This window comes from Chelmon rostratus, chromosome 17, assembly GCF_017976325.1.
Source record: "Chelmon rostratus isolate fCheRos1 chromosome 17, fCheRos1.pri, whole genome shotgun sequence".
Taxonomy (NCBI): Eukaryota; Metazoa; Chordata; class Actinopteri; order Chaetodontiformes; family Chaetodontidae; genus Chelmon; species Chelmon rostratus.
Window position 1 is genome coordinate 18742704 of NC_055674.1, and position 12935 is coordinate 18755638.

At 45.6% G+C, this 12935-nt stretch overlaps 1 protein-coding gene and 1 long non-coding RNA gene across 2 annotated transcripts; one reads left to right on the plus strand and one right to left on the minus strand.

Annotated features, from left to right (window-relative positions):
- Positions 1-5773: 5773 nt before the first annotated feature.
- Positions 5774-7554, minus strand: junbb (JunB proto-oncogene, AP-1 transcription factor subunit b). Its single transcript, XM_041956551.1, has one exon. It carries the CDS (start codon positions 7247-7249, stop codon positions 6266-6268), a length of 984 nt encoding a protein of 327 aa, XP_041812485.1. The 5' UTR covers positions 7250-7554; the 3' UTR covers positions 5774-6265.
- A 147-nt stretch (positions 7555-7701) lies between these two features.
- Positions 7702-10868, plus strand: LOC121620499. Its single transcript, XR_006007578.1, has 4 exons — positions 7702-7843; positions 8599-8698; positions 8900-9007; positions 9367-10868. It is a non-coding gene; the product is annotated as an uncharacterized LOC121620499 (long non-coding RNA).
- The last annotated feature ends 2067 nt before the right edge of the window (positions 10869-12935 follow it).

Consider the following 12935-nt stretch of genomic DNA (forward strand, 5'->3'; position numbering starts at 1 on the left):
CAGACAGCTGAATTTTTCTTTCAGCTGTCTGTCTGTTTCTTTTAGCTAAGTAGTTCAGTTGTTTACCTAACTGTATTTCAGCTGCTAATCATTGTGTGTATCCATACAGTTTGCTTACTATTTAAATTCCTTACATTTACCTAATAACCTCATTTCCTGTCAATTACATTAGGCTAACTCTTTCAGCTGTTTATTCATCAGGCCACTGTTGGCTAACAATTCAGCTTCTCTGCTTGCTCGCCAGCATGTTTTCACACACTCTCCATTTCATCCATAAACTGTATGAGTGGTTGTCAAACAGAGGGGTAGGCCCCCCTGTGGGGGAATAGAGCCACTGCAGGTGCGGTCCTGGATGACCGTGGAAAATATGGAGTGAAACTAATGAGTATGATTTTGTAATGAAAAAAAAAAAAACTTGATGATCTTTATTTCACCAAAATTCAAATTAGATCCATTTTTATCAGTTGCAGTTGTTGATGTTTGGTAGAAAATGAGGGGCGGGGGAGATGAACTTTTCTCTTCTTCTGAAGGGAACATGAGAGAGAAAGTCTGAAAACCACTGGACACACAGATTGCAACATGTGGTCACAACTGGTTCAGTCACTGTTTGTTCTGAGGATCAACATCACAACAGCTCGTAGGTCTAAACTTACTTGGCTGTTTTCCTCCTCTTCAAAACAATTATGTGGATATATTTTAATCGAAAACGTGCAAAATAAAATAAAATGGAAATAGTCTTTCTGGGTACCCGGAGAACTATACTGTATGGAAACATTTTATGGTTTTATTTAGGAAAGTTTGCAAACTTTTGTCACACAGAGATTTCTGCATTTTTTTTTTTATCGGGAGGAGGTGGATTTTTCAAAGGAGTAGCCTTGTACTGTAATCCTTTCTTCAAATCCCAAAACGCCTACTGTGCAGAGCTAAGTACAGTTTCTCTGCACCATGCATCAGAAACCTCAGCGCTCCCACTCTGGCTTCTCTCCGCTGATGGCTGCACTGTAATATAACTCTCTTGTACATAGCTATTTATATTTCCAAATGTCCAATCTTCATGAACTATGAAAAGCTTTGTTTTAGCCTAATAACAATACATTTGACCGTCTTCTTATTCAAAATGAATTAAATCAAACCCAGCGAATCCATACATCCCCCCCAGGCGGAGTGCTGCATGTTGGCATGCTGAGAAACATTTGACTGCAGTGTTGGCGTCTCAAACCATGGCCTCCGCCTCTGATTACGGGAGCAGAGAGTGTCTTTGCGATGTCTCCTCACCACTCTGAGCCCCCAATTTACTGATACAGCATGACAAGTGTGTTTACCCTCCCGACAGCTGTCACTCGGTCTCGCCTTTTCCCAACTATTGCTTTGAGGGAGAAATTCAAATAGGCTAATATTTAAATAAGTATCAGGACAATTTATTTTAACACTGTCAAAGTCTGATTTTATTATCCGGGCCACTTTTAAAATGCCTTTTGGCCTTGGAAGGATTTAAGTCCTCCCAGAGATTCAGCTTTGCAGCAACTGAACTGACAGCAAGACTGCGTCATCTGGATCCAGCAAACAGACCCCCCCATAAATCATGCTGGTTTCGATTAACCACTGATTTCTAGGCTATCATCACAACGTGGCACTTTTTAATCTCATTAAAGTGACTAATACATGGATTTTGCATGGAAATCGTGCTGGAGATGTCTCTCTGGGGAACAGTGTGTGCCCTCTGCAGGTGAAAGTGAACACAAGCTGTGCGTCATGTTGATAATGCCACACAGCACTTGACATTTTTCTGTTGAAAGGACAGGCAATGGGGCACAGTGTGTGTGTGTGTGTGTGTGTGTGTGTGTGTGTGTGTGTGTGTGTGTGTGTGTGAGTGTGTGTTTGAATCCACTGCAGCTATTTCTGTAGTGAACTGGTGCTACTTGATGATGTTAGCTAATAACGTGTCCTCTGCGAAAGTCATCATCACACAGCAAATGACAGAGAGGGTCACCAGTGAGTGTCGTTCTGCACCCGCACAAGTGCACACACACACACACGCAGACATTTAAGCTGATGACTGCGAATATGTGAGCGCTTCTGTGATAGGACAAAATGTGACAAGGCCAGCGGTCTGAAACAAACTATAACACGGATGACATAAGGTTATCTTTTTCATTTGCTGCACAAGGCCAAAATCTGACCTTCAAAGTGCAGAAGACTGTGTGTCTGTGCTCTGCTCTCTCCCTTTCACTCGCCCTCACTCTTCAGAGAGGAGGCGTTCTTATCGACGGCGAATGGAACAATGCAGCTGATACAACACAGTGTATACAACACAGTATGGAAACTACATCACAGCACTTTAGGGACTGTCTGAAAATGATGACCCTCCTCCACATTAAGAATATTTAATTTTGAACCTTCCCTTGACTTAGAAAGAAAATCTGCAGTACAATAAACCCTGATGCCTAAAATATCAATACAGTATCAGCACAACTTCATACAACTTCAGAGAAAGACCTCATACCCCAAAATGAACCATAACACTTCTACAGCATTTAACCCTTTTCTGTCTGTTTGTTTTTCTTGTTTGCTCGCTTGCTTTACAATAGAAAATAAAGAAACATATAAATCCTTGGGGAGAAAAAATTAAAAGACACTCCCCTGCCTACCTGTCATACCTTCCCCTCAGCAGAGAGAAACCTGATAACTTTCATACGGTCCCTTACTGAAACTAAGCACATATTGGATTGTAATCCTAGAAGCTGTGCAGGCAGGCAGGTTTACAGCTAGAAGAACATGAAAGAAATATGAACACGCTCTCTCTGTATTCAGGATGACAATAGACAGCGGGTTAAATACATTATCCCACCTCTCCACAGGAAATCCACACGTATGTAAAGATTGCACAGTGCCCAACGCGACTGTTTAATATTCAAGCAATGGGAGAAATAGCTGGAACTTTATTATATTATATATTTGTTGGTGTGCTATCACGATCACAACACAGGGAGTGTGTGAAAGTAGGACAGCCATTATTGGTGCTAAATCTGGTTCATGATTCCGGCAGGGTGGCTGCTGTTGCGGCCTCATTCCGCTAGATGGCGATATGCGCATATGAAAACCCTCCAAGCGGCACAGTGATTGGGCGACTGTGTTTTTGCGGTGGTGTGTGTGTGAGAGAGCAGACCTGTTCTCAGGGCCGCTGCTCTGCTGTAGCATTAATAATGGAACTGTGAGCATGTTTTAGTAAATGCTCACCATGTTCAGCATGTCATTGTCTGATCACAGCCTCATAAATGACCTCTGTGCTGGGCTGATAGATGAGTGTCACTGGCAGCACTGTGATGGGAACAGTTGGTGCATGAGACAGATTTTTAATTATTTGTCAAGTTTAATGTAGAGGAAACTATTATTATATCACTACGGGCTTTCCAATCGTGATCTTCTTTGGTAAATCTCAACATCTTACACAGGCCCAGACACACGGAGCAGAATGTGGACCATCTCGCATTAACGTGTTCCAAATGGGTTTTCATGACTGCTGCAAACTTTCCTCAAACTGGGTCTCATGAAAAAAAAACGAACACCCCCTTGCCGAACAAGCTCTCCATTAACCGTCTAAAACTAGTGATGCAACTTGTGATCCGTCTCCTGTAAGAACCTCAGATGGCAAGGTGGGAGGAATATTCATGGTTCTCGAGAAGATAACAGAAGAGCGGGGAGAGGGAGAGAATGAGTGAGATATAGAGAGAGGGAGAGAATGAGAGAGAGAGAGAGACGGGCCTGCGTGTCTGTGGGAGGGGAAGGGGGCTCGTGGAGAGGAAAATCAAACCCACCCAGACCTCTTCATACGTCACCGTTCGCATCACAGATGTTCCCACAGACACTCGGTGTGGGTTGTGGGCCGAGGCGTGTGGAGAGCCGGCACGGCTTCAATTGGCTTGTTTTTGGACCGTTGTGCGCGCATTATAATATGTAAGGCCGCCGCGTGCGTAAACGGAGGCTTCAAACACTGTGGTGATGTCTAAAAGCAGTCCTCTGAGTAGGAGCTAGCAGTGAATGAAGTAGCTGCGCGGTGCGTGTGAGCGCAGGAGAGATGCTGTTAGGTTTGACATTGATGACACTTCGTACATATTCATTACCATTTGATGGAAAATGAAACACTTTGCTTCTTCTCGTCCGCGATGCTGTCACCGATTCTCATCAGAAATGTTTGAAACTGTCGCAAGAAAAAGAGGCACTGATCTCAAAATAAGTACATCCCCTGAAATCTAGGTTTCTAGATAAAAAGTCACAGGAAAGGAGAACTTGCGTGGGCGTGCCTGGTTCTGTTTCCACGGCCATGGCAGAAAAAAAAAAGAAAATAGGGGAGTTGTTATTGATGGAAATTAGGCTATTTAAATACCTGCCAGATGAAACGGGGGTAAAACCTTCCTCTCCAAAACAGCTTGGGGTGAGAGTGCGCTCTAAACCGCAGCCCTCGCTCCTAAGCTCTTTTGAAGTGGTTTTCGTGAGTACTGAGAGAGAGAGAGAGACTCTTTCAGTGCAGACCGGCTCTCTTGTTTACTTGTACGTCACAGTCTGCTGTGACGGGACAGAAATCCCCCTCCAGTTTTCCTCAGACCAGCTTGTGCACAGCTTCTCTCTCGGTCACAAAAGTGTTGAAATTTTTAACAAACTTTTTTTCAGCTTTATTTTTCTTTATTCTTGCCTTTTCCTGTTAAAGCTCCAAATGGTCCCTTAAGTCACCACGATGAGCAATTAATCTCTCCTCCATCACCTCCACTCCTCATACTATCATTATCATGATTGTTTTGCGCATCTGAGGCCCATGAAAACGTTTTTCGACCCCTGGCTAATGGCCTAATGACTCACTCACATCTACTTAACGCGGGACTTTCCCCCCCCTGTATCCACTCCTTTGAGACCCTGCTGCGGCACATATTTGGCCTCTGATGCGTCCCATCGGAATGTTGTCCTTGGCAGCGCGCACATCTCCAATCCATCCACGCAGATGCTCCCGCGCGCCCACTCTCACCCGCCACTCTGCCAAGCGGCATGGCATCTTGAGACGCCCCCGACATTCCTGAAGCCACTGTCACTTCCCCTCGTATCCAATCCTTCAATTACACTGACACCTCAAATACGCCGTGGCGACTTTCACGCGCTAGTGGCACCGACATGTTGCGTTAAGAGTGTGTTCGTGGTTTTAATAATAACCCAGACCGTTACAGGTCGTGCCTCATGACGGAGAAAGTGTTTTAAATGTCACATTACTGAGGTTGTCATCTACTTCCTGGTGTATTTTAGCAAGTTAGACTAACTTCTCAGCATATGCCCGATAACAAGGCTGCACTTCGCTCCGCTGACAGCTTAATCTAAAGTTCAATAATAAGAAAAGGAAATTCCGCCACCCTCGTGTAGCGCACAGGCCGTATCGATACAACAGAAGGAGGGATTGAGCTGAAACCGGTTTGCTATACCTGGGCGGGGGTTCCCAGAAATCCTCCCATGTGACGAAGTATTCACCAACATGCCCGTATATGGACAAGCCCGTGCGTAATTAGGAAAGGCCTACGTACGCGGGCTACGCTCCGTGCGTAAAAACGCTGAAACCAGAATGTGCTTGTGTAAGGGCTCCTCACTGGGAGCCATAGTAACTGTTACTGTTACAATATGGTTGGAGTGAAACCTCTTCGTCCTCCCCACTCTTTCCTGCTGTTTATGTGCGCGGCATGTTTTCGACTCTGCTGTCTGAAGAGATATAAATAAACATCAAACAAACACGCAAGTCCGCCGTTTATGTTTCATTTGAAGACACTTTACTTAAATACACATCACAAATAAAAAAGACAGTGTAAACATTGGACATCATTAGTTTGTCCGGATCAACCGGACAAACAAAATAATTTACACAATGAATGAACGCAGCATTGCATGACAATATCAGTTGCAAAAAGTACAAAGTATACAATAATCATTCCCATTTTCTACCATTAGTAAACCCGACTTCTGGGCCTGTGCCCACTGTGTTGCTCAGTGTCTGCTCAGTCTGGATGCTGCCCTGGTGTCAAGGGTTGAATGGTCTTTTGAGCGATGTCCAGCATCCGGAAGTACCATTTCATCAGTCTCTTCACCCTAAATAGCCTTAAGAGTTCTCTACACATAGCCCTCGGCCTTGTGTGGCTGTCAGTGCTGACAACACACCAGCCGGTTTCCCAGTGCTGCGCATGCAGACCATGACTCCAGTGTTATTACTTTTCAGTCAGTTAGCAGCCTCTGCTGTTTAAAATTCCTCCAGCTTGCTGCTGAGCATCAGCTGACAGCCGCTGCTCACATGTGTCAGGACCTTCTGTTTCAGCTGGGCGACTTGATCCCGCAGCACCGACGCCGTGTTGGAGAGCCCCTGGTTGTCGCTCTTCAAACATTTCACCTTCTCCTCCAGCCGGGCGATGCGCTCCAGCTTGCGCCTCCGGCATTTGGTGGCCGCGAGCCTGTTTCTCAGCCTCTTGCGCTCAGCCTTGATCCTCTCCTGGGTCTCCAAGTCGATCGGGGACATCGGAGGCGAGCCATCGCTGCTGAGGAGGTCAGGCACGGTCTGTGGCTCCTCCTTCAGAGCGACGAGCCGCTGCGGATGGAGTCCGGACCCGGGGAGAGTGTGCTGGAACGGGTGCGTGCCGTGCGTCGAGGTCTGTGGGTGGCTCTGCTGGTGCGGCGGCAGGTAGCTGATGGTGGCTGTGGGGTAGCTGGATGCGGAAGAGAGGCTTGTGTTGGGGCAGTAAGCGTTCAGTGTTGTGTAGATGGGAGGCTCGGGCTGCAAGGCGGAGCCGAAGACACTAGAGGCCGCCGCCGAACACGTAACTCCACCGGCTCCGATGGACACGTTCGGAGGGGGCATCTGGTTCATCTTGTGCAGCTCGTCCAGGGCTTTCACAAACCCCTCAGCGAAGCCCTCCTGCTCATCGGTGATGCCACGGTTATAGAAGTACTGGCCCGGGGTGGGAGTGGTGATCACACCGTTACTGTTTTGGATGATGAGCCGTTCAAGCTCTGGAGACGCGAGCTTCAGGGACCCCACGTCTTGCTGCCCCCCTTGGTATAGGTCTGTCTCGGCTCTCAGCTGGGATTTCAGGTTGCGATAGGGCTCTGTCAAGTTCAAATTCATATTCTGCTTTAGCAGTTTGTAGTCGTGCATTGCTGCTTCTGAGTGGCCGTAAGCCGACAGAAAAGAGTCGTCATGATAAAAAGGCTGTTCCATCTTTGTAGACATAAAGTCGTAGGAAAAGTAAGCTTACCAGCTAACACAGTCTGTGGATAATCAACAAATGTCAGTGTCAGCAGAGAGCATGCACCGGCCGTGTCTCTCAACAGTGTCCCAAAAATCAGAATCAAATTCAAAAATCACTCCAAAAGGAGAAAGAGTGAGAGTCCAAAGTCCAACAAAAACTGTGCGCAGCTCAGTGGCAGCAGCTGAAAACTCTTTTCCAAGGTCCGATTGCTGCTTTCTTCGCAATCCTGTGATGGAAAAGTTACAACTCGCAATTCCTATAACTTGATGTGCTGCTCTTGGCGCTTGTTGAGGTGTGTTCAGTCGGGTCAATACGTGCCTTTTTATATAGGCATGGAGACACAGGCGCTGCAGCGTTCTGATTGGCCGAACGGCTCGGTCTCCGCCCCCAGTGAGCGCGACGTCATGTGACGCTAATGCCGGGAAGAGGCGACTGTAAACAAGCCTGTAGGCAAGACAGCGCGCCGCGGAGGGACGGCAGCGGAGCGCGCTGTCAGAAATAGAGGCGCCCGCGTTATTTACACAGCTTTTTGTGCGTTTTTAGGTTGAATAAGTGCTTGTTGTATAAGCGAAGAGGTGAGGTTCATCTGTTAGATCATAGCATTGCTCGTAATTCATTCGTCCGTGTTGCTACATTGTGAGAAATATGCGCCATTATTTGCTTGAGTTAATCTAATGTAACATGTGTTACATCAAATACTTACCAGATCATCTGAAAACAGATGCTGGATCCATTAGATGTGAATTCTTGCCTATAGGTATAAAATACCGCACAACTGTGCTGTTTATTATGATCCACGCCGTGGAGGAAGTCCTGAGGCCTTATATGGGCATGATGACGTACAAGTTCCTCTTCAGGAGAACCGGGAAGCCACGCCTAACGGGCCTCATTCCAGCAGCAGTCCTGCTCCTGCATAAACCCCATCCAGGAGCTATTTAGTAAAGGACTTTGCATCTCAGCAGGGAGGAGAAGTGAGCATCCATGTGTGTTTACTGACCAGACAGTATCCAGTACAGTCGAAGTCATCTCATTGATATATGCATCCAAATCTGACCGCCTCAGTGTTTAGTGACACTTCAGTGACACACAGCACTGAAGCATAACACTGACCAGAGCAAACACTAAAGTATCCTGACAGGTTTGTGAGGTACTGCTGACGTTTGGCATCGTGCCTGAAGGAACCGTGCTTTGATTATGACTGGGAAAATAGAGGAAACTTTGCCCAACACGAGCCAAACCCAGTCAATTATCTCAAGCAGGAAAACTCATGTTCAGTAATTTAGCCTTTTGATCTGCAATGACTTACCTTTCATTTGGTTTTGCTCGACAGGTAGAAGAGCTGTGGTTCGCTCTCTGAGAGCACAGGAAATGTGATTCCTCAGTAATGCACCTGTTTCAGCTGCGGAGAAGCGAACCTTTGTCTCGTGTTTGTAAGTCTTCCAACGCCCACACGAACACAAATGCCTCCACCAATGTACGCCACATCCCTGCACAGACAAAACAAGTCAGGTGGGATGCTCTGCCTCGGCAGGCGCTCAGTCCTCTGGCTGCACCCGAAGGATGAATCTCTGATCGCGTTCAGCGGTCGTTTATGCCAGGAAACACATCAATAACAAATGTTTTGTTTGCAGATGGAGACAAGGCCAGTGCACATGTCATGCGGCTGAATAATAAAATGTAGAACCAGGCAGAGGATCCGTCTGATCAGTGGTTCCTAACCTCCCCCACAGCTCTATGAGGTGAGTTCAAGGACCCCTTCATCCACATTGTCATATTCCAAACGTGTTCTTATGAATAGATTATGAACTGGATGGCAATTAACACTGTTATTTATACAAATCTTGATATAAACGATTGTATGTATTAATCTTGTATGGATATTGATAGATAATATTTTCACATTCTTGAATTGTCAGTACGATTTGGAGTGGCAGCTGGATGTTTCAACCATTCATCCATTACTTTCAGTCAACTTTTTCGACCAATTTAATAAAATAATAAAATAAAAAACAAACTGCCAAGTTAAATATGAATATCATCATACTGGAATATTTCAAAACACCTTCGATGAATGAACCTTTGCCACTCTCATCCACAGAACATCAGGCGGCGTATCCGGCCCGTGTCGGAGTGAAGGGCTGGATCGAGCTTTCAACAGGTTTTCCCTTTGGCAGTGAACAGTCACAACTACCCTGTAACAACATGTACTTGTTGGAAAAAGCACATGCGGAGATATTTGCTCCGACAGACCCTGTTATCATGTTTAGGCCTAAAGGGAGCGCGCCTGTTAGGACAGAAGTTACTCAACGTCTTTTTAAAATGTCACAGAAAGGAGAACACGACTGGTCTCCAGCCTTCTTGGCGTGACTTGGAAAGTCTGAAATCGCCACGTTAAGGGTCTCCATGCCTGATCATAATGGCCTCATCTCAGGTAATTCTCTGGCATGCGGAGCGACTATTGTAATTCTATGCTTTTTTGTCAGTATCCATGGGAATATGAATAAACAGAAGAAAACAACAGTTCCTGGCAGTGTTGTGCCTCCACTTTGCCACCTCCCTTATAAATTCTATTCTCTGTGCAGCTGCCTGTTTCTGCTGCTGCCCCGCTCTGCTCTGCTCTGCTTGGGTCTAAGTTTTATTCAGCGTTGCGGTCGAGGTTGACCACAGTCCCAGTGACATTTTGGCAAAGCACAACAGTATAGGGTCCAGAGTGGTGAGTGTTTACGGGAACACTCGTGAGGTGGCGCCATGCCATCCTGCCAAATGTTAGTCAAAAACACTCATGTAACCCAGCCAGTGGGAGAGAGAAATGTGTGAACGCTGAGACAGATGTACGATGTGTTGCAGATTAATATGCGATATTGTTTTTGTCCTGAACAATCTCTGTTAATCACCCCATCAATTATTAACAGCAGTGCTGTGAATTTCGGGCGGATTCAGCTCTAAACAACGACATGTGGTGATTAGTCGAACACTTCAGTTATCAGGTTTCAGCTCTAGCTAAAAAACAAAAAAAAAAGTGGCCGACATCTTAGTCATATCTTGATTAGTCACATCTCTGTTTAGTCTGTTTAGATTTAGAGTTGTTCTGTGTACTCAAGTACAGAAATTCCTTCCTCTGAGTTCTGCTTTTTTCTTTTTTTTTTTTAGTCCTACTTATCGCCGAAAACTGCTTCAGGATTTTGTGTTGTTTTTTTTTATGCATATTTTTTGGGCAAACTTTCAAAGAGTTCCAGGGCAGGACGAGCTGCTTGGCAACAGACTCGCTTTTAACAGTCGGGATCATGTGGACGAGTGCCAGGACCAACCGAGTGTTACCTGCTCTTGTTCCTGGGTGAGTTTGGGAAAGGCAAGGCCTGAGGGTGGGAGGAAGCTGTTTACCGTAAGATTAAGCAAAGTGTGTGTGTGTGTGTGTGTGTGTGAACAAGCACGTATATCACTTAGGGTGGAGGATTCATCAGTGTACGATTTATTTTTGACCACAACGTGAACATCTGCAGGAAGGGATGAGATAAGACAAATGAACAACAGTTTTAAATGTCGCACATCTCCACTGATGAAAAAAATATGTTTTGTTGTCATTAAAGAGACTCGTTTGTGACCCCAATAATAAATCAAGTCGAATGAACTTTTGCCACTTTGTGCATTTACTTCCAGAGCAAGCAGGAAACCCTTCAAGATGTGTGTGAAAGAGATTAAGTTTGTATTTTTAATGAATTACATCTTTTCCCTCCTCGATCGCACAGTTCCTACACACAGGGAAATCCCCTTAACTTCTTCACACTATAGATTGTGTATTTTAACAAAGCAGGCTTTCACAATAAGGTGCTTATGGTGGGGACTGAGCTCTCCTCACCTCCTCCTCTCAAACCGTCCCATTGTGCTTCTCCACCTCTGCACAACTCTCCTTTTGTCAGAGCCGGGCAGCGGCCCACTTGTCGTCTGCTTCTCCGCAACGCCGGGCCCCGGTTGGATGGCACGACGGCTCCATCTCTGTGACTCACAGCAGCGCGTCCTGCCAGAGGCCAATCAGGGGTCAAAGCTCCGTGCTCGCTCCTCACTTCAGAGTCTTTGCCCTGACCTTCACAACTCCTCCAAACACCCACTCAGCAGAAAGGAGTCGCGGGTTCGCGCAGGGAGAGTGGGTGGGCAAGGGGAAAGAGAAAGACGCGCTCAGTCAAATGAGGTTTGTTTGCAAAGTGGCCTCTTGACAGAGTGGCTGACTCCTTCATTTGGACATAATGGGGCCTCTCATCCATAGCGCTGTTGTTCTCCTTTGTGACTGTGGTCACTATTGCCAGGTCTATTAATAGATGGATCCATCATCATTTACATCATCTTCATTATCATCCTCGTCAACATCACATGATTGCCTGATGGTGTTTTCCTCCTCTCCACTCTATTATTCCTAAACAGACGTTGCTGATCCATTAGCACTTCGCCTGCTGATGGTACTGACAGCTCAGATCTCATTTAACCTTTGTACGCCGCTAACGTGAAGGCTAAAGTTCATGAGCTTTTTAATTGTAGATGCCTGATTGAGTCCAAGCCTGGCACGCATCAGTGCATCAGTTGCATGACAGCATCGATGCAAGGGCGTTTGTGTGGTCTTGCAATCCCCCTTAATAGAGGAACTGAAATTTGCAACGACAGACCCATGCCCTAACTGTACTGGGGCCTCTTTTCAAATAACTAATAGAATATTGTTATAGGAGCTGTTGTGTTTAATGGGATTTGATACGATTTCTACTTTGATTATGATTGTGTCCAGGACTTATTTTTAGCTACACTAGCAGCATGGCTGCAGGGATGACAGTGTCAGCTGTTGGTCAGTCAGTCCACCGCTTTGGTCAAGATTTAAATATCTACACAACCAGTGGATGGACTGCCATGAAAGTGTATACAGACACTCATGGTCCCCAGAGGGTGAATCATACTCACTTTGGTTACTCATACTCAACTGACTTATCCAGTGCCACCATGAGGTTCACATTTGCAGTTTTTAATGGAGGATTGCCATGGAACTTGGTCAATTTGGTAAATCCTCAATTTTTCATCTAGCGCCATCGTCAGGTCAAAATTCCTATGAGCCAAACACACACGCAAAAATGTATGACGATCCTATTAGCCTCAGCAGTGTTTTGGTTTAGTGCTAACTAGCAAATGTTAGCATGCTAACACGCTAAACCAAGATGGTGACCGTCAGCGAGTTAGGGACTGTACAAAAATTACTGGGGTCTAATCTTATATTTTATTTTGAATTTAGAATTTTTCATGTTTTCTTTTGACACTTACCCTGACAAAAAACTGCTTCACCCTCCCCCCAATATCTGAAAATATTGTATTTATGACAGATGCTTGAGCACCACTGCCTGAGTACAGCCAACAGAGCTGCTAGCATGGCTATAGACTCTTTGTCTTGTTTTTTTTTTTGTTATTTCTAAGTAGGATTTATTAAGACAACAAACCTGGATTGAAACGATGAACATCAGGATTAACAGCAGACATGTATCAGACACGGTGATGGACATATAGCAGTATATAAGGCGCAGTGATGTACACATGTAAGAAATGCTGCCAAAGCAAATTAAAAAAAGATCTTGGTGTTCTTACGTGAGGAGATAGTTGGAGGGAAAAACACTGCGCCTACGCCCATGCCCGTGGCAG

Excerpts from the sequence above, each read along its gene's own strand:
- junbb (XM_041956551.1), bottom strand. The coding sequence starts at position 7,249 with ATGTCTACAAAGATGGAACAGCCTTTTTATCATGACGACTCTTTTCTG.